This window comes from Drosophila bipectinata, chromosome 2R (assembly GCF_030179905.1).
Source record: "Drosophila bipectinata strain 14024-0381.07 chromosome 2R, DbipHiC1v2, whole genome shotgun sequence".
NCBI classification, from domain to species: Eukaryota; Metazoa; Arthropoda; class Insecta; order Diptera; family Drosophilidae; genus Drosophila; species Drosophila bipectinata.
The window spans coordinates 15,169,880-15,197,202 of record NC_091737.1 but is presented as its reverse complement, the minus strand read 5'-3'; the positions used below and the strand labels follow the sequence as shown (position 1 = coordinate 15,197,202).

The 27,323-nt window shown below is 41.5% G+C and overlaps 5 protein-coding genes across 6 annotated transcripts in view; 4 read left to right on the top strand and 1 right to left on the bottom strand.

Annotated features, from left to right (window-relative positions):
* Positions 1–1,351: 1,351 nt before the first annotated feature.
* Positions 1,352–3,285, bottom strand: LOC108125638 (uncharacterized). The gene is made up of 4 exons (XM_017241906.3): positions 3,074–3,285; positions 2,612–3,006; positions 2,437–2,553; positions 1,352–2,372 (listed from the first exon to the last, which is right to left on the bottom strand). Exons 1-4 carry the CDS (start codon positions 3,221–3,223, stop codon positions 1,418–1,420), a joined length of 1,617 nt encoding a protein of 538 aa, XP_017097395.1. The 5' UTR covers positions 3,224–3,285; the 3' UTR covers positions 1,352–1,417.
* A 1,997-nt stretch (positions 3,286–5,282) lies between these two features.
* LOC108125752 (beta-3 adrenergic receptor) overlaps positions 5,283–27,323 on the top strand; it is a 33,708-nt gene continuing 11,667 nt past the window's right edge. The window contains exon 1 of the mRNA XM_017242072.3: positions 5,283–5,998. The gene's annotated coding sequence lies outside the window, so the exon portion shown is untranslated. The remainder of the gene's footprint in view (positions 5,999–27,323) is intronic.
* Positions 21,875–23,304, top strand: LOC108125753 (uncharacterized). Its single transcript, XM_017242073.3, has one exon. It carries the CDS (start codon positions 21,995–21,997, stop codon positions 23,198–23,200), a length of 1,206 nt encoding a protein of 401 aa, XP_017097562.1. The 5' UTR covers positions 21,875–21,994; the 3' UTR covers positions 23,201–23,304.
* LOC108125755 (leucine-rich repeat-containing protein 40) lies at positions 23,355–24,359 on the top strand. 2 transcript variants are annotated; one of them, XM_017242074.3, is made up of 2 exons: positions 23,355–23,502; positions 23,554–24,359. In XM_017242074.3, exon 2 carries the CDS (start codon positions 23,575–23,577, stop codon positions 24,295–24,297), a length of 723 nt encoding a protein of 240 aa, XP_017097563.2. In that variant the 5' UTR covers positions 23,355–23,502; positions 23,554–23,574; the 3' UTR covers positions 24,298–24,359. The 2 variants fall into 2 exon arrangements, with proteins under 2 accessions (XP_017097563.2, XP_070134634.1); XM_070278533.1 differs by having other exon boundaries at positions 23,366–23,502; positions 23,565–24,359.
* LOC108125756 (dynein light chain roadblock-type 1) lies at positions 24,453–25,057 on the top strand. Its single transcript, XM_017242075.3, has 2 exons — positions 24,453–24,646; positions 24,701–25,057. Exons 1-2 carry the CDS (start codon positions 24,564–24,566, stop codon positions 25,014–25,016), a joined length of 399 nt encoding a protein of 132 aa, XP_017097564.1. The 5' UTR covers positions 24,453–24,563; the 3' UTR covers positions 25,017–25,057.

The following is a 27,323-nucleotide window of genomic DNA, read 5'->3' as shown; positions in this document are numbered from 1 at the left end:
CAAAATTCACGAGGGGCATGCCACGGCGTCCACAGACCCAGAGATTCCGAGATGTGGCAATCCGGAGTCTGAAATCTAAATCCCCTAAAAGATGTTTCCCGAGAGGCTGGGTGGGGGTGTGGCCAGTGGCAAAATCAGGCCGGCAAACAGCGATTGTGTTTATGTTTATGCGCGTTTATTTACGACTTAAAATTTGAATAATTTACGATGGCGACGACGACAACGACGAGAAGGAGCCAAGAATGCAATGCGAGTGCATTGCAAAACACCAAAAAGGAGAAAACTCGCAGAAAGCCAAGATAAAACTCTAGTTACCAAATCGCCAGCCCCCTCCAAAAGTCAAAAACAAAACAGGACATGGTACATTGAATTCGCTTGGCTGGAAAACCACGGATCCGGCACGGGTACGGGCTCGGTCTCGGGCTGGGGCAATTCGGTTTCGAGTGGTCTCCGGCACTCGACGGTCTAGTCCGGTCATCCAAGTTTTGCATAACCCTTGAAAATTGGTTGAAACTGGAAACTGGAAATGAACACAGGCTGGCCCGTTTGCGAAATCGAGCAGATGGCAATGTGCGACATGCGGCATTCAGTATGCGGCATGCGGCATGCGGCGAGCAGAATGGAGCGGAAACAGCGGTTGTGATAGTGTTGAACGTGAAGCGGAAACACATAATGTCGCCATCAACCGGAAGGTAAATTATTGCAATCGAACTGCACGAATATTCATTTTCATAACCGTAAATTGTTGCATTTACAGTCGTGTGCCACAACAATACCCGGGATCAAGTGCAAATATTCGCACGGGAAATTGACCATTTTGCGGAATTTTGAAACCGGAAACAAAACGACTGAGTGGCATCTTAAAATCTCAATCGAATTATATAAAAGTGCTTTGGACGACTGACGTACTTGCCTATCAATAAAGGTATTAGGTTTGTTATTAAATTAGATAAATAAAATAATTCTCAAAGATAAGGTATCTTATCGTCCTGACGCTACTTATAAGAACTGTTTATTTAATTAAGAAAAACATAATTGCCAGAAAGTACCCTCTCATGATGATAGTTCAAATTATAATCTAAAAATATAAAAATCAGTTAAAAATTTAAAAAAAATAATATATTATATCTTATCTAAAATGTATTTAAAAGTGCAATGCTTTCAATTAATGAAAGACAAATACCAATAAATAAATAATTACTTTTGGGGCAAACATTTTATTCGCGTATCACATAAATATTTATTAACAAATAACGAAAAATTTTAAAATTAAACGCTCTCCGAAAGTAAAGCGAAGTTTAATAACATTAGTCAAATATTAACAATTAAAATTTCAATTATCATAAACAAATATTATTCAAAAACAATTGGTTATAAAGTAAAATTAAAATGTTTTGGGTTTTGAAAGAATATTAAATTATTGTGTTTGAATATTTTGTGCTTCCTCGAATATGTCGCGCGCCAAGCTCCTCATGACCTTGCCGTTGGGGTTCTTGGGGAATTTGTCCACAAAGATGACGCCGGCATTCAGGTGCTTGTAGTCCACTACCAGCTTCTGGGCCACGTAGTCGATGATCTTCTGGGCACTGATCTCAGCGCCTTCCTTCTTGATGATGAGAGCACCGGCGGCGTCGCCATACCTCGCATCCCGAGCACCCACAACGCACACGTGCTTCACCTCCGGCAGCTCGGCGATCACCTGCTCAATCTCGTTGGGCCAATAGTGCTTGGACTTGTACTTCAGCAGATCCTTCTTTCGGTCCACCAGATACAGGTTGTTGTCGTCATCGAAGTAGCCCAGATCCCCCAAATTGATCCAGCCATCCTGGAGGGTGGCAGCCGTGTCCACTGGGTTATTCAGATAGCCCTCCCAAGTCAGGCCGATATCGATGAGGATCTCGCCTGTCTGGTTGGCTGGCAAGTTTTGGCGGTTCTCGTCCAGAATCTTAACGCGCATTCCGGGCGCCACTCTGCCCACTGAGCATTCCAGTCTCTGATCGCAGTTGACGGTCACCACACCGGTCTCGGTGGTTCCATACGAGAACATGATAAACGTATTAGGCATCAGTTCCTGGGCTTTGCGCAACAGTTGAAGGGAAATCCATCCACCAATCACAAAGGAAATTTTCAGGGACGTCAGGCTCTCGGGAACGGCCAGAGGACTCGTGTACAGCTCATACGCCTGCCATGGGGCCATCGCAATGCAGGTGACCTTGTACTTCTTCACGAGTTCAAGGGCGTTGGCGGCGCTGAAGGGCTTGCTGGAGAGGATGCGGGTGAAGCCACACATGAGATTCATAATGGTAATCGAGAATCCGGTCATCCAGTCAATTGTGGCGCTGGTATACAGTACATCTGTGCTGATGGCGAGCCTGGATTGGAAATTAAATCAGGATTGTACTATTGTAGTGTTAGGATATTGTGCATAACACTCACGAGTTGGTGGCAGCAACGTGACGGTGGGAAAGGGCCACAGCCTTGGGCAGGCCAGCTGTTCCAGAAGAGCACAGAACCACAGCAACTTGGTCGCCGCCTTTCACCAAGGGAGTGGGGCTGCAAAATACAATGAATTATAACGATGAATTATGGGAGGGCCGGTTCTTCCACTTACACATAAATTCTCTCGGCAGGATGGGGCTTCAGCAGATCCTCAACACTGGCCAGTCCCTCCACACGACCCGTAAGGGTGATGATCTTGGGGGACCACTCCTTTGTGATCTCCTTGATGCGCTCGTAGTCGGGGGCATCGATGAACATGATCTTGGGCTTGGTGACCGAGAACAAGCCCTTGACGATGGCCGGCTCCCGGCTGTAGTTGACTGCGTGGAACGGCGTGGCGTTGAAGAAGCAGGCAGTAGCCAGGGGAATCACATAAGTGCTGGAATTGGCGATAATACCAACCCTATCCTCATGGGTAAGGCCCTCGCTCTTCAGGTAGAGAGCGATCCTCGTGGCATAGGCCAGCATGTCGGCGTTAGTCAGCACGGTGCCATCGTCGTCGGTGATCTACTTTTATTTAAATGAGAGCTCATCAGACACCCGAATCCCGGTCCAGACTCCGAGTGGTGTTTACCTGAATCACATTGGTGGGCCAGCACTTGAGGGAGTTGTGGATTATTTGGCCGGCGGAGGCATTATAGTCGTACAACGTGGCCCTGGGCGGTCCGCTCCAGATCTTCGTCTCCGCATTATAGAAGGTGGGGAATATAGCCTTGGTCGGCATTTTGCTGGTCCGATTTGAATTCACAACTGAGTGCCTGGACTAGTAGACATTCTCTTTTTATATCGCCATGGAGGCCCGTTTATCATATAACCATTTTTCGCAATTAATCGAAACATTCCTTGGGTCCAAAGTTTATCCAAAATAAATCATAGATTAGTCGGCCTGTTCTGCGTAACTCGATGGGGTGGCTACTTGGACACATCAGCTGATGGCTCATGATGGGTTGTGGTGGGCTCGTCTAATCTTCTCGGGTCGAATGATTTTTAATTTCCGCTGCTAGGGAAGGTATGACTTCCGTATTTATAGCTCAGCGGTGCCGCGGTAACGTTGGATGCCGGGATACCCGATAAAGCGTACCACCAGTTCGGTGACTAACCATGACAAACTAACTGAAAACCAGATAGGCCGGGTGATCGCCCCTACTGTAGGACCTTGGTTCAGTACAATCTACAAATCATTAATAAGACTGCAATATTTTTACGTAAATGTACCACATGTGTAGTTTACGATCCTCCTAAAGTGTTTCTAAGCTCCTTGTCTGAGCCCTGACCCTCTTCAACTAATCTCGTTTTTTTTGTCACACATTGTCACATTCTTGCTAGTATCGCAAAGAGTATAATTCATGTTAGCCATGGCTTAAAGCAAGTACACTATATCACCTATTATGTGCCGTAACTGAAAACCACTTTAATATTGCTCGCCAAGAAAGTATTGCAGTTTAAATGAACTCGACGCTGGAATCTGATTATTGTTGCCATATTTCGGGTAGCTGCCACGCCCTGTTGCACTATTTGCATTGTGTGCCCCAACCCAGTAGCCCCGACCAGAAAACGCGGAAGTTGCCCAACTGCATGCATATATTAACATGAAATTACAGACAGAAACGGCCAGAGAGCAAGGCAAAATAGTTTAAAGTGTTTCAGAATTTGTTTGGCGAAACGAACAGGGCATGGCTGCTAAAAATGCGCAAAATTGCCAAAAGGCAAAGGTCCGGGACAAGATGCTACTGCCGATTGGCATGCAAATGGAATGCCCCATCTTAAAGCCTTAAATTCAAAGGGGATTTGGCGGAAGACACATGCCAGCAGTCATGCCCGTCAGCGAATTCAATTTTGATTTGATTGGCGGTTTTGGGGGTCGCTTTGCCTATTGAGGCGTAACATGAGCCGTCAGTTAATAATGCCCATTATAGCGATGCATCATCCGACACCCACTCAGGCATGCAGGAAGGGTCGACCATTGGCAGGTGATCCCACCGCAACAGGAGTATCATCTCTTCGTTGATACCAAGTATCCCCTAACACCCAAGCCATTGTGTTTGGCCAAGTTAATTAATTAGCGTCACGCCGAGTGCAAATTGTTGCATAAGCGAATAAACAGTCGATGCCTGATAAGGAAAATACTACATATCTTTACGGAAGATATCTTCTTACGGCAATACCATTCTCTGAATGAAAACTCATACTAGACTGATAAGCTTTTTGTTTGGGAGTGATTCGATATACAATAAAACTAATTAGCCCGGCTATATGCTGATAACTAAACAGAAAGCTTTTGTAACAGTCTCTATTGATAGTATAGTTACACCTTAGTTTTGATTCTAATGTTTCTGCTTTAATTAGATTTTATTTTAGTCTTACAATTTTTTAACAATATTAATAAACTTTTATTTGGTATAACACATGACTATACAACCCCTTTTTCAGTTCCATCGGCTTGCGGTCATCGTCCCTGACCTTAGACACTCGAAGAGTGTTATAAAAAACACAGTTGAATTTGCGTTGGGGCGTTATCAGGCTTATCACACTTGTTGGAGGTCCGGGTCCGGCGCCACGTGTTCGATGTATTTTCGGTGGCAGAAGAACTGTCATAAATCTTTCATACGCCCTGTGGGCATGCGCGGTCCGTGTTCCGTTTCCGATGCATTCCTAAAAACATCGCACCATTCATAAAGTGCGGCGATGTTTCTTGGCCAAGAAGGATGCTGCTGGCCGGGCCAACAGTCTGCTGTCTGGGGACTTGGATACGCTCAGACAGTTTGCGGTGATTCCTTCGACGGAGCGGTTGCAGCCACGGGGCAAGAGCTGGTCGGAAAATCTAAAAAGAAAACGAAGTCCACTTCGTGGCTTTCAGAAACACGGGAGCGGAGCATACGAGAAATAAAGACGCTGATTGAATTACAAATCGGCCAACGACCAACCAGCGAATTAGCCAAAGATAAGGACCCAACGGGTATAAAGATGTGAGAAGGATATAGTATATTTGGATTGCCAAACAAGTTGATGTGGTTAGAAAAAGTTTCGCTCAAGTGTTGTTAAGTGCTGGAAAGTTTGCCGTGATAGTTAAGTGCGCTCGTAACTGAAACTCGGCCGATTCGGTGGCCTCACACGTTGGCATTTCCGCAAAAACTTTTCGGCCACCCCTCGCCCTTCACTTACTCTTCCACCCCCTCATACCCCTTCAAATACTTGTACTCTCTCCGTTCTTCCGGGGGCCTGTCAAAATGTTTTGGACTGAACTTTTCGGGCAGGCTCCACACAATTGAAGTTTTGACAACAAAATTTAGTTAAGCAAAGCTGCCGCGGTTTCATATTCTGTTCCCATTTTTTTCGCCGTATTCGTCCAGACTGCAGGCTGTCGTGAAAAACTGAAAACTCAAAACAGAAATTCGAGAAAAAAAATTTGGAAAGAACTTTTTTTAGAACCTGTCGATCCTTGTTGGGTTAAAAACGTGAACTCCTGCAAAGTGCACAGATTGAACGTGTGATGTGAATGGTAAGTGCAGCAGATGGAGTGCCCTTTGTGTTTTGAAATCTTTTCCGAAAAGACTCTTTTTAAAAGAGACATTTTACAATTTCCTTGCATTCATAAACTTGTTACTTCCTCACCAATTATGGAAAATTTTGTGGTTAATTTGTAGATACCTGTGTCAGAGTATTGTACTTCTGGTAATTGCTAGTTTATTGTGGCATCGTGTCCCATTACGAAATGGACATGGGGAGTCCAGGAATCCCAAAGGGTCAGAGCAGAATCCACATCGTCTGTCCAACTCCTCCGTTCCCCCATGGCCCATAAATATGTTCACAGTTTTGGGGGCAGGGACACACATTACAATAGGGCCAGGAGCAGGACTAGGGATGTGCGTGTCGCATCTATAATTAAGTGAATATAAAGCATGCCGGGCCCGCAAGGAGGTATTCCAAGCCTCTGTCACACATTCACACACAAATTTGGCCAAAACATTTGCACCAGAATTTGAACATGTCGTCTTGGCAGCGGCAGCCTGGTTTCCGTTAACTGTAAGTGGCATTTGCCAAAACTCATGAGCATTCCATTCCGGTCGAAGAGCTTAAATGAAAGGAGATGCATTTTAGGCAGTAATGACATCTTTTGTCACCGATCTAATGCCCTACTGGGGGGAAAATATTCTTCACGTTAAACTGTATCTAGGGATATTGAATAATGTGTCTCTAAAGAGTCTTTGATAAGCTGCCTAGTTATAGCAAATGCTTTATAAGCAGACATTTCGAAAAGCTCATTATAACTCTACGTATTTAAATGGTTAAGCATTTCCTTTAAAATAACTCTGTCTGTCAGATATTCCAAGAATTTCTTGATTAATTTCGAACCTAATTAAGATTGAACAACTCTTCGGTGCAATTGAATGGTCCCCCAATTATTGGTACAAAGGTATTTTGAAACATTGACTGGCATTGTCAATACCAAAATTCTTGTCAACGGCGGTGTACAAGTACACATCAAAGAAATAAATCAATATGTGGTCTGGGGCATTGAAACACACACAAATAGAAACACCCACATGCAGGGAAACACATGGCCAGAAGCAAGCCGGGCAAGTCAATTAAATTAGCCGTAATATACGACAAATGTTTGCCTAGTTACAGACGCCTCTTGTTGCCGGACTGGGAGTTCGGCATTGGCCCTGCATCTTCCATTATCCTTGTTTGCCTCTCTGGCTGCTCATAAGTAATATGCACACATAATTATGAAAAATACACAGACCACTCGGCCGAGTACAGTGGAAACTCGTTAACTATAATTGCGCTACCAGAGCTAGTTCTTTGAGTTCTATGTCCTGGAACACACTGTTTATTTGTTTATCTGCAGAGGGATTCCTTTTGTCTACAGTGTGTTTTCGTCAGCATTTCCTTTGGTCCAGAATGCAGACAAAGTCCTGGCCTTAAAATAACAAAACATCCGCACTCCGCAGGGCAAATAAAATAATTACCAGCTGACCTTTAACACAAAATTATACAGCCGTCCTTTTGGTCAACCAAGACAGAATTACATATATAATTTAAGGCCTTCCGGACCATTTAACAATCATTACTTGGCTAAAATTAACTGATGATTGAACGAGCATAAAAATTAAATGAAAAAGTCATATTGTACAGCATTGCTCGAATAGCTTCTAATTTTCTAGGAATTATAATACAAGGCCAGAGGGCAGACAAGCTGTTTGTAAAGCCCGTCTAAGTCATTGAACCATTTGTAGATAATTTCGTTCATGTAGCTCCGAGTATCTATAAAATACTTCAGTGTTTAGGCCAGAACAAAGAAAGAAAGATACAAAACACTTACATCAAGAACAAAATCTGCGATAAATCCACAAAAACCGAAAGGAAAAAAATGGCCAAAAAAATACGAATGAGAGGATGAAAATTATGGGCAGCAATATTTTTGGTAGCTGGTTTTTGTAGACCGCTTTGCTTTTACCATTTCTGTGGCCTAGACGACGACACTGCCGCACACAGAAGGCACAGGCTTAAATAAATAAAATAAATCAAAAATGTAAATCAACACTCAAATGTATATATATGGGAATGCGACTGGTATAATAATTTGCACACATACTTGGACGTGCAGATGTATGTTGGGGCTAGTGGGCGTAGGATCTGATCGTAGGATGAGTTTGATATAGTGGAAGGATATTGGTGGGGACAACAGAAATTCTACTCTACTCTCATTAAACTTGCCTCGGTTTGTGTGTGCATTCGTTCGTTGACTTTGTGTTGGGTGTGCTGTGTGTGGTTTGTCATTTGGCGTCGGTCTATAATGAAAGAAATCATGACAAAGCATTCATTTATGGCCCTAGGTCCTAGGAATTGTTTGGATTTCGAGTGTCAAAGAAAATATTAAATTATCCCAGGGCATACAAAAGGTTCTAACGAAGCATTTATTTTATTTTATTTTATTTATTTATGTATGTGTACGAGTATATTTCAACAGCATTCGATTTTCTTCCTGACAATCAAATATTCTCATGTATCATTTTGAAGCCAACCATCCATTTTTGTTTTATTTTAAAATAAATGAAAACATTGATGACTGTCATATATTACAGAGAATGTATCTTAATAATCGTTCCAATGAGTGGTTATCTTCATATATTTTTATTAAAAATAAACTAGTTTTCTCTCCTTTTGAAAACGCTTCAATTAAAATGCAGTCTTGGGGCGGACATTGAGAATCCTTTGAGGTATCGTGGGTTTTTTGTGTTACACACCTTTCACAATTTCTTTATGTAATTTTGGTCATCGTATTGTACGGCTGTGTATTTTGCAGCCCGCAGCAGTGCCAGCCACCTCTTCATTTCATTTGACTAACTGAAACGTGACACAGGGCGAGAACAACCGGTCAGAATTCCGGGCAAGTGATACCACCCACCTGTCCGACTGTCCCTTGTTACGGAACTGAAGTGGACAGATGGACAGCAGGCAGCAGGACAGTAGACGAATGGCTGGCTGCATTGGCATTTTCTTCAGTCTTTTTTTCAGCCTTTTCGTTTCGTCTTACAGCTGTTTATAATTCTGTGAGGAATCCACTTCATTTTTATCAGCATCATCACGGCGCCTTGCATTTTTGAAATGAAATTGTCGTCCCATTTCTTTTCCTGCCTCACTCATCGTCGCCATCACCATCTTTAATTCCATTCGACGCTTTTTTTTTGCCATTTTTTCTACCTTTTTGTAGAATGCCGCCTTTTGGCGGCGGCTTGTCATTCAATTTGACGCCACATTAATTCACATTTTTCTTCTTTTTTGGTCAGCGGATATTTGCATACTTTCTCCCTTTAATTGCTTCGTTATGCGACGTGCTTGTATCCCACTGTGCGTGGCTCACCCGGCGTATACGCATTTTAGGGTCTACCAATGTGTGAGGGAAATATAAACTCTCATTCCCCTTCCGATATTCCATGGGTAATTATTGGGTAATTAACAGAACTTTATGGTCATTCATAGGCTTGTTTTTTTAAAAAGATAAAATACACAAAGAGATACATATTGATAGAAATATTGTTGATTTACTTGAAAACTATTTAAAGGTATAACTTTAAAGTTCAAAGTTTAAAAAATAGTACAAGTGTATGGGTTACCTTAAATATTTAATTTAACACTCCTTTAAAGACTTATTATTCAATTTCTCTCAGTTGAGGCCAGAAGCGTAAAATAGTTTGGATCACCACTAACCACTTAGGCTTTCCAGTTGAACTTTTGTTGGCACTATTCCGTGCTCTTCTTCCGGAGTCTCCATTTCATCGGTCATTTTGCGGAATTTTCGGGTTCGGGGTCTATTGTTTTGATTTCCGCCATGGTGGTCGATGTCGTTGTTTGGGTTTCTAGTTGCCCTGCCCCAGTGATGCTTCAATGGCAAACAATAATAAGCGCCTTCTGCAACTTGTTTGTTTGTTCTCCATTCTCACCCCACACTTTCGCTTCATCTCCCTCTTCAGTTGTAGGGCCTTCTTTTTCCAGGAGGGTCCTGGTATGGATATGATGTTCCAAATGGAGCTATACTGTTTGCCTTGGGTCATCCGTTAAGTTAGGCAGTCAAATGTTTTAGTTCACCAAACCCCGGGTCTTTATCGTTTTCAGTTAGTAGCCAATGACTGCAGTTAAAGTGATTCAGCTTGGAGAGAATTTTGCCTAAAATCCCTGGCCCTAGATCCTGTTTGTACGTTTATAATTCAGAATATGTGTTTAGATTGCCTGCCAAGTCTGAGTTTGCCTTAAAGTCTGCACAAACACAGCCAATTAAGTTGAGCAATCCAAGTAATTTTTCCTTCTTTCTATATTGTTTGCTAATCAAAATTCTTTAAGGTTTCAAACTTTTGCAGATCCTGTAACAACTGTTATTCTGTAGCAATGTTTTTAGATTTTTCTATAATTGATTTTGACTTGCCTGGAGTTTGTAGTTTTCCATTTACAAAGTATGCCTCTGACACATTTCAAGGCGTTCTCAGGCTTTTCCGGGATTTCCGTTTTGTTTTCGTTAGATTTAACATTTGCATATAAATATATAAAATATACATATAAATCGTCAGAGATGGGTAGAGAACAAAAGAGAGAGAAGGGGAATGAGTCTAAATGAAAAAACAACTATTTGGCACATTATCCAGTTTAGTATTTTCTATTATTTTTGTAAATTTTCTTGGCAAGCAAAACGGTCGACAGCCTTCTAAGTGATTTTGTTTTCTGGCCCGAAAAACAAAAGAGATAGCATGACAGTGGGAGAGGGAGACAGCACGAGGTAGCTGACCATGCACTTGGCAAAGAGTCCTCCGTCCCAACTTTCATTTGCTCAATAGTCGGCTGGGACTTGGACTTTGGAATTTGGACAAGGGACTGGGACTTGGGACTTGGAACCTCGCATTGATTGCTGCTTCATGGCCTATTATACTTAAGTGCTTATCATAATTTGTGTAGGCAGTAGTCACTAGTCTTTGGCTCTTGGCATCCTCTCCAACATCGCAATTGGAGAACCATATAATTCCTCATCGCCAACGTTGCCATCCTCGTGCATAAGTCGCCTTAGCGTTGACGGGTATCCTCCTGAGAATCGGGGGGAAATGGATTTTCCAACAGCGTTTTTTCCTTTTTGCTTAGAAAAGAAGAAACAAAAGCGGCACAAGAAAAGTATAAGAAATGTAATACACTTTAAGGCACTTGGGACATTTGTTTCCTTGCCTTTCCATTATTTTTTGTTTTTTTGTAGACACTTTAACTTTTATTATTTAATATTTTGATACACTTCTTGTTGTTACGAGTCATTTATTCGCATATTGATGCCCATGGCGATTTACCAATTTAATGGGATTTATTTTCGAGTATTTTATTTCATAATCCTGGCTTTAGTGGCTCTTAGCCGCTGGAAAGCGCCAAGCGGATTTAATTAGTGGCTGCGGAAATGATATATTGATTGAGTTTTAGCACGGCAGGTCACTCCTACGAGTTTATAGAATTTTGTGGAGCTCATGTCATCAAATTTAAGACTTCAAAGTGTAATGGCAGATCAACTCACTTTATTTTCCTTCCAATTATTACATTTTATTAATACATAAATGTTTATTTTTATGTATCTTACAGCATTGAAACACATTCTTTTAAATGTAAGTTTAAGTAAACGGATAAATTCAATCCGTTTAAGTTGGCTTTGAATTCATACCGCAAATCCTCTTTTCGGTAAAGATTACATGTCCTGACCAGTTCTAAAAAAACACAAAAAAAAATTTAAAGTCGCAAATTTGGCTTAAATCCGCCACCAAATACTGTGATGGCTATTTCGGATTAGTGTCTCCTTTTTTTTGCCTTCATCTTCTCGTCCTCTTTCACGGCTTTTAACGATTCTGTTTTGGTTTCTTTTATCAACCGATGCACTTTACTCTCCCTTACTTAAACCTTTTAATGCTTTAAATCTTTACTTTATTTATTATTATTTTTCAAAACTCGATTTATTGAATTAAATCCTTTTGATTTATTTGTCATATTTGCCATTTCTCATACTTATGGCTCTTTTCTGCTTTTTATGTTTTCACACACATTTTTTTATGCCTATCGGCAAATTCCATTAGTCTCTGAAATGTTAAAAAAAAAAGTTTGTGGCACATTTATGGTGCAAAACTTCTTTTGCAGGTCTTTCCTGCACTTTTGCAATTTGTTTGGAAAAGCAAATCAAGAGATGATTCCAAATATTCCATCAATTTTATTTTTATCCGTTTTAATTTGTTTGTGACTCTAATCTCTCGACAAATAAAATAAAGAATCTGATTCGAAACGGAAATTGCTAAAGTTTTCATAACTCAACTTGCCACTTACGGTGGCGGTGGATTTAAGTATTGAAATGGGATTTAAGGGCAGTAAAGTGTAAAGTGTAAAGGAGGCTGTGTAGTCGTCCTGTGTTGTCACCACAAATGCCAGGAGCAAACATCAGGGCCGCCACCCGCAGAGCGATTTCGATGCCAACATGGCGGATACGCAATATTTTCGCATTCATCTTCATTTTTTCGCATTGTAGTGCCATTTACTTCGGCATTTTTATGCCTTTTCGTTCTTTCTTTTTTCATTTTTTTTTGCGGATGTCCTTGCCTTTTTTTAATATATGCATGAGGGATGTGTATATATATTTAAGTGCTTTAGCACCACCAACCGCGAGGATTTTGGCTGTTTGTCTATGTTTATCGAAGCCACCATTCCGCCCTTTTGGTCTGATCAGATTTTCCTTTTCCGGCTTAATACCACACGCAGAACACTGGTGGGCCATCAACCACATAATGCCATCATTTATTTCCCGACAGGAACACCTATATATTATATTTACGATAAATATTTATTTCGGCTGGGAAGTCTTAATCTAAATATGTAAATTGAAGGTGTTGTCGGGGCTTGAGTTATTTCTTGGAAATGGCCTATATTTCGCATCATTAATGAGGCCATATTGAATTTGGCCTAATACATTTGAGCCACCCTTTTGGCCAAAGTACTACATTGCATACTTATCAGTTATTTGGCCGAGTTCCTCCATGAAAACGACTCAAAGGCTAAGTAGCTTTTGGACTGGAAAAAGTTTTGAGAAAAGTTTACTTCGCTGCCAATTTGAATGGATAATTCGACACAAGTTTCGGTCCACGGGTTGTGGCTGTCACAGCCAAACTTTACTGTCGACTATTTTTACTTTTTCCCGCTTTTTGCCATGTTGTTATTTGTAGTGATTGTCAATAAATAATTCATAAAAATACTGGTATGTCTAGCACATTGAAGAAATATGAAAACACAATAAAATAAATCCCGAAATCCCGTCACATCCATATCCATGAATATGTAAAAAAAAGCAAAAAATCAGTCGACCACATTTCAAATTAACACACCCTCAACCACACCCTTATCCACGTTCACATGTCCCTTGCAAGGACTTGCCACAAAAAAGGAAAATGCCGCCACAAGAAGCACGCGCATAAATACCAATACAAATGTACGCATAATGCAATATAATAAACGTCACGACCAGAATCCGAAGCATAATGCCACATAGAACGGGCCACCCGCCTCCAGGACGAAAACAAACCACCAGGGAGGACACCCAGGACAGCCAGGACATGTCGAAGGGCGACGTCCTCTATTCAGGATCAGGGTGCGTCCCGATGGCGTGCTGACGATAACCCTTTTCCAACTTTCCTTCGAGCGGGTAACAACAAAAAAAATGCTCTCAGCTCATACGCATAAATATGTGTTTAAAGTTAACCAGGCTAAATCCAATTTGGCTAACAAGACATTGTCACTCAAAGCCATCCAGAGTCGAGTGAGTAACCGCAGATGGCAGATGGGGTTAAGTCACAGGGGAATTTGCTTATTATTAGTACTATGGCCGAAAGCTGAAACTTAGCCCAGAGCCAGACTTGTGGCTTTTGACTCCTAAATTACAATTTTAGATACACAAAGTGTTTAAACTTGTTTAAGCCAGACGACGGCGACAACAAATTCGCGGCATAATTCGCCAGCAGCGGGCAACATCCGCTCATTAGGAGAAGTGCCTCCACTTACTTGGATATACACGATATATCTCCAATATAGAGAGCGGGTGGAGGGGCTTAGGGATCAGTCACTTGTCTGTCATCGCTGTCAGCATCCGCAAGCCGCAAAATCTGTACAAAGAAATGCCATAAAACGCCAGCCGCAGTCACGACACCATCCCAGAAACGATGAAATGAACGAAAAATGCGGCTACGGCTCCCAAAAAACAGAAATTTGCCGCCTCAGACAAACGTGTGGAGGGTCGGAGGGTTGAGAAACCGGATGGCTGTTAACATAATTCATTTCAGTGTGCCACAAAATTTCCGACAAAAAAGACTAACGACTTTTAATTAAAATATCTCAGGGGATTACGAAGATTTTGAACTTGAGAATTTACTGATATGGAAATGGCATTTAAAACTGAAATTTATTGCCACGATTTAGGAGAAAATGAAATCAGCACTCAAAGAGGAGAAGCTTAACCCTCTTAGCAGGTTTCATTTTGTATTTTTGTGGCAACCACATCGCCTGGAAAGATGGCTGGAACTAAAGTAGCTCACCTTTTGAGGCAAAAGCCCAACAAAGCGGCAAAGCCAGCTAATGGTGTCACTTCGCAGGGGATGGCAAATTAGCGTGGATTGCGCACTTTTTGTCAAGAATCCCCAGCTATAGGGGGTCTGGAGAGCGGCCCCATTCACCTGCCTCACCTGTCCTGTCCTGTCCTTGCTATCCTGACTTGGATTGGCCGGCAGGTGTGGGGTAAGCAGCTGTTGACACACTCCACATCGGGACACACGCGCAACATGAGGCAGATACATATGCATGTACAACATGTCGTATAAGTATTTTAATTAAGCATCAAGAGGCGCACAAAAAACACATGAAGTGCAAGTTTCGCGTTTTAATTAAGACCCACTAAACTAAGAAAGGCGGAGTCTTGGCCCCGAATACGCCCACACCCACACCACCACCTTCACCCACTGCCCTCTGAGAGAGGATCGGAAACTTTTCATTTAAGCTAAACTCACAGTTAAAATTTAATTTACTTGGCACAAACTTGCGGCGGCAGCTGCGCTTCTAGAATACAAAAATGGCGCGACTAAGGGGCAAAAAAAAAAATGGATGAAAAAAAATGGCGTACGTCATGTGGATTACTCATACGCCGTGTGTACGTACATCCGAGATGCTCATGTGGATATGGATGTTCCGCCACTCGTACCACTGCTTCTTCGGCTTGCTTCTGTTTGTGCTTGTGGATAAAGCCGGAGCTGAAATATCAGCTACCAAAGCCCTCAGGCGACAGGTGGCGGAGACAAAAACAACACTTGCATCGGGTGAAACAACAACAAAGCCAACAGTAGCAGCACACACAACACACAACAAGAAAAACATTTACAATACACGTCCATGCCCTACCAGCACTTCCGTTGTAAGCCAAAAAAGTCCTTAAATTGTTTGCATTTAAGCGCCTCTCGTTCTTCCTGAATGAAACAGACAACCAAACCAAATATGAAACATACGAATATGTACATACATATTATGTATGTGCCAGCTGGATATTTATATTTGTTACTGTCCTGGTGGTGGTCCTGGTGCTGGCCCCTATAACGCGCCACACGTCTGAATATTACAAGATTTTATTTATCTGCAGGACATAAAAACATATTTTTTAGCGCCGTGTGACAAAACATGCTCCAATTTAGAAATGGGTTTTGCTTTTAGGTAGAACCATTCGTACACTAATATAATGCCTTTGATTTAAATTTTATTTTCCATTGTTTGCTTCTGGAAATAATATATTCGAAGTCAATCAGTGCATGTTGGATGTGCGGTGAGAATCTTCGATTGCCTGGCAATTCCTCTTCATTAGGTTGGTGGGTGGAAGCGTTTCGGCGTCTTTCAGTCTCTCCACTATTCTGTTTTGGCTCTACAATTTGATTTAAGCCAAGTGCTGAGCTCTTTCTTAAGGAAAGAAAGAATAAAACTGATTTAAGAGTAAGGAGTTATGGGGAACCAACATGTTTAACATTTAAAATGTGTTTATTTGCGGGGCAACTACTTGTGAATACGAAATATGATATGAATTCCATTTTCTCAAGTAGCTCCAAGGCCAAGGTTTCAGTTCATCTTTGAAAGTATTCTTACGTGATTTTATTTCTTTCGAGTGAGAGTGGCCAAGTGTACGTGCACAAAAGATGAAATGTTTGGCAAACAAATTCAGTTGGATGTGGAAAGGAGCCAAAACCTTGGCTGCTTTTACAAAAAATCCTTCTCAGCCACATCACTTTTAAAGGATTTTGGGAATCGATGGCTTGTCAGACTTACATTCTACGGTTGAAGTGCTTCGAAGTGAAACGATAATTTATTTAAGCTCGTTAGGGGCGAAGCAACATTTTCAACAGGTTAGAGCAGCGACTATTTACCCCACAGACCAGTGCCAGATATATTTTGCCACATCTACATGCTGCAATCAGCGTAAAGCAAACGTGCAGCACTGCAAGTTGAGTATCAGTTCACCTGAAAATCACCGGCAAACGAGTAGAAATGGTTAAGAACCCGCTCAAGGACTTTTTGCACTGCCAACAATTCGCCTTTTGTCAAGTCAACTCTGCAACTGCCACGTTTGAAGAATGGTTGAAATGAAATCTTCGCTCTGCACTCAAATGTATTATCACGGGAAGTTGCATGACGACTAACGAGGATTTATGCAGAATTTCTGAGTAGCAACTAACCGGAGAAAAATGGAGGGAAATTAGCCGCTAAAAGGTTTCAACAAAGATACAAAAAAATTGTCAAAAGATATCAGATTACCATGACATATTCTTTAATAAAGATTATGTTTTTTCATGAGAAGTCTTAAAAAGCTTTTAAACCTTAATTTCTTTTCGTTTAATTATCCTTTAATATTTTACGTAAAATAAAACTGTCGGATGTACATATCTTTTATGGAAAAAATTACCCATTTCCCATGTTTATTGAAGCTCTTGTAACAACTTTGCGCACATTTGGGGCCATTTGAGGGCCACCAACTTGGCCACATCATTAGTGCCGGCGTGTGTGACTCTGATATTTTGGCCAAGTCACGTATGCAAAATGTGCTGCTTAATTGTCTGGCCAAAATAATAACTGCGGCAGTTCGAGAGTTGTGATTTTGTGGAGAGCCAAATTCGAGTACACGCCATGGTTCCCACCTCGTGGGAAACACTTAAGCCAGGATACCAAATGTTTATTTACTAAGGCCCAAAAACGACAACTTTCCCAGTTGATATTCGAGTGCATAGTGTGTATAAATAAGTCATAGTTTATTCAGTGACAGAGACATTCTGATAGAGACATATTCATGTTTGTGTCGGCACTTTGATTCCACCCTGAACTTGTTCAAATTTCCTGCAGCCAAATAGGACGAATGTGCCTCCATTGATGGGCTTTTTCCCAGTATGCTGGAATAGTGCATATAGAGCTGTCGGGGCCGATAGGATATGTTATGAATGTGCAATCACACAGCTGGCAGTTGCAACTGCCGCAACAGAAACAGGTGACAAACTGGGGAAGAGGCAAGAAAACTGTGTGGTATGGTATGGAAAACTGGAAAAGCTTAAGAAATGAGTGGGGCATACGAGGGAAAGGCTACGGCAACGACAAACACACAATGAAACTTGCCAGCGGATATTAAAACTATTTTACAGCTGCTTTGTGGCCCGATCCTTCCATTTGCTTTTCTTTGCTTTTCATGCACTTGACTTTTCATGGGGTTGTTTGTGATGGCTGATATCTTTTTTTACTCGGTACTCCTTGCCGGCCCGGGTATATTATTTTCCTGCAAGGGGATGTGCGCAACAGGCTGCAGGAAATTATATCCCTTTAATAGTGGAGTACGATGCGGAAGTTTTTAAAACCCTATCCTGAGAAAATATAAATAATTGTTATAATATTTCTAGTCTCCATTCTAATCTCTTACTTTTTAGTTAATCTCTCATCTTTTTAGTTACTTCCACCTTTTTTGTGCTCATGAGCAAACTTGGCTAAATTTTCCGCTCCCTGGCTGTAGTAGGTCCTTTGCTTTGACTTTTAATTTATGGTCCTTGGTCCTGGCAATTTGTGGGTTGCATTCATGCGCATGCCTAGCGGCAATATTTTTACCATTCAAAAGTTATAATGTTTGTCGGATGATGCAGTGTTTATTATCTTTGCAGCTAGTTGAGCGTTTGCTTTGAAAGGTAGCTAGAAAATGTATTTATTTTACGCTTCTTAGCTGGGGTCCCCCCAGCCGGAGGGCCCGACCGAGAACGATTCAATTACTTCTGGTTCACCAAATCAATGTGCAATTCCATGTTATTTACCCTCTTGGCTGCCCCTATGGAATTCGTTTGCTTCTGCTTTTGGCAAAAAGAGTTGCCGGCTCTACTGCTTGCTTTTTATGTTGTTAACACGTGTTCAAATCATAAAGCTTAACTCGTTTTGAATATCCTTTATGGGTTGCACACGGTCCCATTGTTATGCAATGTCTTGATAAATGGCTTTTCAGAGCCAACTCTGTGGCTGTTGTAAGCTCCGCTTTTACCACTTTCCCCACTCCGGAGGAGCACACTGTGTTGGCGCACACAAGCGCCTTTGTGAGTGTCTCAGGAACACTCACAACTTGCCCCCCGCCTCGATGAATTTGCTGCCAGATGGTGGCAAAGGCTCAGGCTCCACATGTTTGCATACAGCCTGCATGATGGAAGCCCCGAAAATGTACGCTTGCGTTTATGCATTTTACCCCCAAGTCAGCTTTTAAATGGTCCTGGCCCGAACCTGGCCAAAAGCCCCAAAGAAAGTTTATGGGGGAGTCTTTCGCAAAATTTAATTAACGCTGGAGTTACCTGAAACTTCAGGTTTGTCAGTTTTGAATCTCTTTCCAAGTGACTTTCACGAAAATTAAATACGTAAATTATTTCTTAAAGATTAACTTTGAATTCCTTCGACACATTAACCTAATTACTTGACTCAGTTTTGAGGGCTTGTTTGCCTAATAAATTGTTTAAGGATTACATGGATACTTAAAATTGTATCTAAGTATCTTCATCTTTGGCACGACAGCTTTTCGACATCTACCTTTGCCATCTTTCATGTCTCCGCTGATTTGGGCCTAAAAGGTAAGCCATTTGGTTTCCCAAAAAGGACGAAAGCAGCAGCAAGGACGGCTCCTAAACCTTTGAAATCGTTTTTAAATGTGTGTGGGGGTCGACTGGTAGCCCACCACCTGGCTACGGTTCACTTCTTCCATTCTCCCGTTTTGGAATTAGATTAAATATTTTTAGGGCGACATTTTGGGGAGCAGCCTCCAAGTTTTGGGTTTCTTGTCGTCGGGCTATTAACACCTTAGCTTATTGTTAATTAAGCCTCCTTGCCAACTGATATAATCCTTTATATTCCTGCATCGTATCCCCTCTGAGGGCCAAACTTGATTTGTCAACTCGGTTAATTACTGGTTTCGGGAGCCACTGCTAAGACATTAATGGCATTAATTAACTGATGGCTTTGGGGCTTAACCAATTTAGACACTCAACGAGTGTCGACCAAGGCGACATGCGACCAAAATTGATGGCATTTAAGCCAGGGCGCGGCAGGCAATGAGCCAATTAGAGCTGATTAAATGGCCCGAAAGAAGTCCTGACTCTGTCTTGAGCTCTTGGCTTGGAAAATCTCTGCTTAAATAATTCCACATTTCGATTTGCATGATTTCTTCTGCTGTCTTACCAAAAATCTCGAGGGCCATTACTTTCTGTCTGCCTTTTCCCTGTGCATTACGGCTCGAAGAAAATATGATAAACCCAAAGTGCCCCTGTCCATGGGAGCCACAATGTGTCATAAAAAAATATACATACTTACATGAGTGTATAATACAAAAAAAATGTATATATTTAAGCTTAAAGCTGGGACAGCAATAAGACAGGTTCCATAAGCCAGATGCCGAAATAATGGCGGCAAGGGACGCGTCAGGACAGACAAAATAAAATCACATTTTGGCAACCGAAGCATTTATGATCCATTATGCTCTTAAGCCATGTCTTTGCGTCTTCTGTTTTCTGGCCATAAAAAAAATGGAAACAGTTCAGAATATATTGAGACAATAGTGAGGGGGCACAAGGTCAATAGCTTTGAGTTCAAGCAGATAGAAACTTCAAATTGAAAAGTCTGAAATTGAAGATGCCAAGCATGTTTTCCATATTCCCCACTTGGACCGCAAAATAAATAAAATTTCTCGCATCCATTGAGCATGTATTTGATCGAATTGCAGTCACTTGTCCGCATGTGTACGGGTTTATTGTTGACACATTTTTTAAGATGTGCCCGGGAAATATGAATATGAAATGTGAACATGCCACCGAGAGCATGATAATAGAGAAAGTACGCAAAATACGGCACTTGACACAGGTGGTGGCTGCGAAAGTGGTGAAAGAGGTGAAAGCTTGAAGGCCATGAGAATGTTAGAGTGGTTGGATGATGTGAGTACTGATGCATCTCTTATTCCCTCACTCCCTCTGTGTGGTGGGTGTGATTGTGACACTTGAGAACAAAAAAACGCTTAAGTGGTTCAATGTCTATCAAGTAAAGTCAGCCAACCACCACGCCGCCCCACCACCCACTGGCGTTGACGTTGATTGTTCGGCGATAAGAGCGTTGCCCTAATGACACTTTACCAGGACGAGGGATGCCCTTCAGTTGATGTCCTCATAATCGGCTGAGTGGAGGACATTAACGCATCAGATTATGTTTGTAAGTCCCTATACATAACCCGTATATATAGCCCATTTATAGCGCATTTATCCTTAATTCATGCTCAGCTATTGGGATCATAGTCTGTATGTGAATATAGCCTCCACACAATCGCATTAATCATTTAATTGTGACCACGAAATCCCAACCATATTAACAATCAATTAATGCAAATCGGATAGTTTTTTACGCCTTCATAAATAAACGGATACCATATGCCATTAATATGACTTAATCCGATTTGAGACAGATTTCTCTATAACAATATTTTTAATATAAAATTCAACAAAATCATGTGCAAATTAGCAAATAACTTACTATTCATTCCATTGAATTCGCGAAAGCTTTACAAAATGTTAGCTATTTGACACAATTATTCAAATGTTACAACCGCTAATTGTCCATTTTTAGGAACAGTTCAGTGGTTTTGCAAAAATACCAATTGAATGGTAAATTCAACACAAAAACACAGAACTATTTTATGCTCGATTTAATGGAAAAGGGCGGACAAAAACCCCGGAACAGTCAGCAAAAATATGTCAAAAGCACAAAAACCTTATTGGCGGATATACATATAAGCCTTGCATTCTGCGGTTGCTCATTTTTTGCTTCCAAGAGTGGGTTGGATCTACCCTTATATAATAATAAATTATGGCGACAATCATTTGTAAATATTTTTTATTTACTACCGAAACACAATTAGACGAGTAGAATTCTTTTTTTCTAAAATGGAATGAGTATTTCTGTTTTTTAATTAAATCAGAACACCGCAGTGTTAATTTCTGGAAATTATTTAAATTGAAGTTGGCCTTTTTTATGGGCCCTTGTGAAATATAACAAATAAATGATTTATGAAGAAAAAGCGCAATTTCATTCAGTTTTCCACATCAAAGGACATGAACCCGGGCATTTTGTGTGGCATTTTTGTTTTTACGGTTTGTGTCAGTTAATGAAATTAGCATTAGGCAGATAATTATTATGGTTTCCGGAATTCCTGATGAGACTAACTTTTGGGACAATATAAACGGCAGGCTTTGGAAAAAAATGACTTTTGGAAAAAAGTTCACATCCAGGCAACCATTGGCAGTTAATTCACATTCCCCTACCGAGTTTATAGAACCACACATTTTCCAACCCGACACATTTGTGGAGTATACCACAATTATTAAATTTAAATTTAAGTGTTAGTCATTAATATACGACAATGTTTATCCGAGGCGATGCACCACGCTCCGGTCGTGGAAAGATACCGCAGATCCCCAGCTCCATGACTCCCTATGTGGCGGCCATCAAGCGGGGTCCCTACACGATGACCAATCCGGTTTACAATAGTCACAATCCTAATCTGGTGGGATTGGATGGTCAGGTGGAGGAGCCCGCCCCCCGGCACACCTTCAACGTCAAAAAGGAGACGCTGCAGAACAACTATCGCCACCACCAGCGATTGATACCCGTGCCCATGGCCCGGATGCCCAAGATCCGGTCCCACATAGTGATGAACGAGCAGCGGGAACTGTACCGCCAGCACCGTGACCGGATGTCGAATATCAAGGGCAAGGTCAACACCTGCTTGCCGCCGCCGAAGATCAAGATCGAGGGCAATGGCATGGAGCTTTCCTACATGGAGATGCTGACCGCTCTCTACAAGAAGAGCAACAACAACCTTAGGACGTTCACCAAGTCGCCGGAACGCCTGGCCGCCGGAAGATGGCGCAACGTCTGCCTGGCCCGGGAAAAGGAACGCCGCCAACTGGAGGCCAACAAGCAGTTCCATAAGGGTGGCCAGCTGTTCGATCCCCAGGCCGGGAAATCGCTACGCTACAAGCCGAACAGCGGGCCATTCAGCTACGAAATTCCGCTCCATGTGCTACATCGCTACGAGAGCCTGATCGATAAGTGCGATGTGGGCAACCTTTGCAAGCTGCTCCGTCCCCAGATATATCTGGACCTCGAGGTGCCGGAGAGTCGCCTCCAGGGACGCCTATGCATTCAGCTGTTCACCGAGGCCTGTCCGCAGGTGGTGCTTGAGTTCATGAGGATCTGCACCCAGCACCGGAATCGTGCTATCTGCTTCTCCCGGGCACTGGCCCCCATTTGGCTAGAGGGTCAGATAGCAATGGACCCGGACAGGAACATGGATCTGAACAACATCGAGCACGACTTCGAGGTGTTGAACCATGGCGTGGACGCCGGCATACTCTCCTTCCCCAGTCGATATGTGCGCGGCGCTCCCCGTTCTGCGATCAACTTTACCATCAGCTTCAAGCCACTCTCCATTCTCAATGGACGGAGGATAGCCTTCGGGAAGGTGCGGAAGGGCCTGCAGATACTCGACAAAATTCAGGAGGCTATCGGACACCTGCCCATGAAGCACAACATGATTACACTGACCGACTGTGGCGTTCTATGAACTAGTCCCAAATTAATTTTCTAATCTAATATGTAACTAAAATCATTGAACACTAATTTGGTTAGCTCAAGCGAATCATAAAATAAATTATTTAAAGTCTAAAATCAGGCATTTATTATAATGGGCTTTATTACACAATTATTTTGGTCAACTTTAAAATGTCAACTTTAAATGGCTAACAAAGTAACCTTGCCTAACACTTTCACTTTAGAAGGTTATCACAATAAGATACTTCAGTATAAAATTTCCCCGTATTGGGTCAGCATATAAAGCTATACAATAATTATTTTTGCCAAAATCAAGTGAGTTATTTATATTTCCATAATATTTATTCCTTAAACCCCATATCAAAGACTTTAATAAGAACTTTTGCAATGACTTTGGTCGGAGACGGATTAAATAGCCCCCGCAAGCAGGGCGGCAATGATGACTCTGTGGAAGTTCCGTCGCCCTTTCCGGATAAGTATGTTCTTCGGAATACACGCATCCTGAAGGTGTCACGTGCCCAAATAACCGAAGTACCTATGGAGGTCTTTGAACTGGCCCGCCAGGAGCAAGTAAATATTGTCCGTCTGGACGGTAACCATTTGATGGAGCTGCCCAGAAATCTCACAATGTTGAGCGAACTACTATACGAACTGGACGTGGCCAAAAACGAAATATCTTATGTGCCCACTTATATCTCGCAGTTTTCGATACTATCCATCCTGGACCTATCGTGCAATCTGCTGTGTGAGTTGCCGATGGAACTAGCCGGTCTCCAGCTTTTGAATCATCTTGATATATCCTACAATCGCTTCAAACAACTTCCACGCTGCATCTATGAGCTGGAGTGCCTAGAGACCCTCTTGGCCCAGGACAATAAGATCAAGGAAATCGACGCCTCGGACTTGGGTCTGGGCGGCATGAAGCAGCTCATTAAATTAAATTTAATGAACAATGATCTGCAAACGGTGCCCCCTACTCTGGGTAATCTGAGAAATCTTCAAGAGCTGGAGCTGTGGGGCAATCCTTTCCGACAACCACGTCACCAGATCCTTTCAATGGGAACAGCGGCGGTACTGCGATACTTGCGTACTCGTATTCCATCAAATTAAATCCGAATATATGTATATGTGTTAGTAAAATTAGTAAATATATAGTCAAATTGTTATGTAAATATGAGTATTTTTACTTGAAAAATGTAAATATTGAATATATTATAAAAGATCTAGAAAGTATTTTGTATTTGTTTTGTCCTTTAGTATGCTTTGAGTTCTTTTTCAACTTTAGTGGATAAAATATATTGTAGAAATTCGTTACTGCACACAATTATATAACTCGATTTAGTTCAGTGAAGGTCAAGCTAACATTAATAAAAAACATGTCGAGAATGTCACGTATGTCGGTGGCGGAGCGGCCCTCGTCAAGACCCTCAAAAGCAGTGGTCTCCAAAAAGGCACCGCCGTGAGTATTGTAACGCAAAACCACATTCAGCTTAAAAAGTGTTTATCCCGACAGTCGAGACCGGTCCTACGATGACGATGCTTTCGTTCAACTCTTCGCCCATCGCGGGGGCCGTGACATTATAATTATGGATGCCCAGGGGTCGCCTCTGCGTTCCACCTCCTCCCAGAAGCGCACTATCATGTATGTCAGCAACCTGAAACCGCTGCTATTTATGGCCCGGAATGTGGTCAGGGATCTGGATCCATCCAATGATATTACCTTTATGCGTATTCGATCTAATATCGGCGAAATCCACATGACATTGGGAACCGATTTCAATATGATTGTTATTCAGAGATTCCGCCGAAAGTTTGGAACCAAGCAATAATTTGTTTTATTTCTCAATTAAATTTAATGCAAGCAACTAAACTGTTGTAGTGATTAATTGGTTTTCTAAAAATGCTGGGCAAACGCTTCCAATTAGATCGCTTAGGTTAAGATGCAAAAGGAACGACATTGGTAATTAATCTTTGCTACACGCTGGCTTTTAGTCCTCGGTCGATGGCATAACCAAGATGCAGGCTTCATTAAAAGCCGGTTTCGCCGCATGTCAATTTGGCCGAAACTGGAAAAAAACACTAAACTACACAGCTGCATCCTATAACGGCCAAAAAAGACCAAGTTACTAATGGCCATTGCATTTTCTCGATTTTGCAATGTGCCTTCTGTTAAAATTATTGGTTTTGTTGTTTGTGTTTCCACAAAGTTAAAGCCAATATAGAGCTAAAAAAAAGAGTATTATACAATATATAAAAAAACATTTTGTATTTAAACAACTAACATAATGCCTTAAAAAGTATACCCCTGAATAAGAGTATTAAGTGAGGACATTTTCGCCCCTGAGACCGGAAACAGGCCTCAGTCACATAATGAGTTTGTATTTATTTTAATGCCTATTGTGCGGTGGTTTTTTTGGGCCTTTGTTTTAGTTTCAAATTAAGCGTAGTTACACGAATTAAACCTGTTGTTTGGTCTGGGGCGCTGGTGACATTTGTCCAGCGGCTTTATAGTATGTATTTTACCGCCATTTAAGCCCAAATGCCTATACATATGGGGTTTGTTGTTCGGGCACGGCCCTGCTGTCATTTCATTATTCAGTGCGGTGCAAATATTTATGGTTTGTCTGTCACTGAATACTAAATCCGGTAAAACACAAATATTTTCATTCGCCAAAGGCAAGGATTAAGCCTTTTCAGGCCCATTGTTCGGGGCTCATCCATCATTTGGATGAAAAAATATGAAAAGAAGGGAAAATTGTGAAGTTTCTCAACGTGATTAAGTGACCGAACTTCAGAGAGCTCGACATATGTTGACATTTAATTTATTCGATTTCGGTGCGTTTCGTTTCGGCTCCGATCTGCAACGGAATTGCATTGACTTTCAATGAATATTCGAGAGTTATTAATTATGTAAGAGCCGAGAATTTACACAACCCCAGCCACTCAGGCGGAGTACGAACGAACGCTGGGTTTTTAATTACCAAACATATTTAAGGAAGTCTATGCTTAAAGTTATGGCAACATGGCGGCTGTCACGTGGAAATTGTCAACTCGCCTCAGGACTTCAGAAACCAATATGTCGAGAGTCTGGCGATGCGATGAAACGTGAAATTGCATTCCTCGAATAAATATAAATAAATTCGGAAAGGTTAAGGGCTATTTGGCCAGACAACGACACTTGAACGTTATCAAAATGTCTGGCTCACCCATTATAAGCCTTTTGGTCCTTTGATTTTGACCAAAAACCAAATGCTCATTACTGGGAGCTCAAAACTTAATGAGCATATGTTTTGTGTTTATCTGTCCGCCAGCCAAAGCCGATTACAAACTGAATTTATTTATTTTATCCGCACACATGGCAAACCTTAGTAATTAAGGCAAATAATTGAAACAACATGGCCAGCATTAATAAATGATTTATGTAACAATTTCATTTAAGAATTTGAACGACTAATGTTTAGATTTAAACTATTTAAACTGAGACATTTGGCTGGAGTTCATGTACTTTACAGTACGAATGAGTAATGATCCTGACGGACATTCATCATGCCCGGACCAATTCAACATGTGTTGCCCTTAATTAGTTTCATTTCAGCCATTTTTCGGGATTAAAAATGATGTCGAACGCTGTAAATGAGGCAGCATTTAAGGGACCGACCCTTTTCCGGGCTCCCCAGCAATTAATGATATATTTTATATGCATTTCTGACATTGATTGGCTGCCATTGGCTGGCTTACTTATCCAATTAGTCAGTCGAAATCAAATCAGTCACCGAGCAGAGGAAACTAAAGTGCCATTTGCAATATTAATGGAAATTATACATTTCAGATCCCTGTCTAGGTCATTTCCAGATGGTAATTTAAAGTTATGGTTTGGCATGGGGCAGGGACTCGCATTGTTTTATCAAACAAAAGCCACTGGTTTTAAGGCATTTTTCCACATTAATTATTTTCCAATTAAGCAGCAATTAAAATATGGTCCTTGTGCCGCCAACTCTTAAGGCTTTGCAAAGAACCCGAGGATGTCACCAATCAAATCCAAGCTTTCATGCAATAAGTCCTTCGATTTAATTAATGATATTGGCTCCGCAAATGTGGAAAATAATAATGAAAATGTTGTGAAACGGGAAAAATAC

Excerpts from the sequence above, each read along its gene's own strand:
- LOC108125638 (XM_017241906.3), bottom strand. The coding sequence starts at position 3,223 with ATGCCGACCAAGGCTATATTCCCCACCTTCTATAATGCGGAGACGAAG. Across the intron at positions 2,554-2,611 it reads CCTGCCGAGAGAATTTATGT|CCCCACTCCCTTGGTGAAAG; the intron begins GTAAGTGGAAGA and ends TGTATTTTGCAG. Across the intron at positions 2,373-2,436 it reads CACGTTGCTGCCACCAACTC|GCTCGCCATCAGCACAGATG; the intron begins GTGAGTGTTATG and ends TTTCCAATCCAG.
- LOC108125753 (XM_017242073.3), top strand. The coding sequence starts at position 21,995 with ATGTTTATCCGAGGCGATGCACCACGCTCCGGTCGTGGAAAGATACCG.
- LOC108125755 (XM_017242074.3), top strand. The coding sequence starts at position 23,575 with ATGACTTTGGTCGGAGACGGATTAAATAGCCCCCGCAAGCAGGGCGGC.
- LOC108125756 (XM_017242075.3), top strand. The coding sequence starts at position 24,564 with ATGTCGAGAATGTCACGTATGTCGGTGGCGGAGCGGCCCTCGTCAAGA. Across the intron at positions 24,647-24,700 it reads GTCTCCAAAAAGGCACCGCC|TCGAGACCGGTCCTACGATG; the intron begins GTGAGTATTGTA and ends TTATCCCGACAG.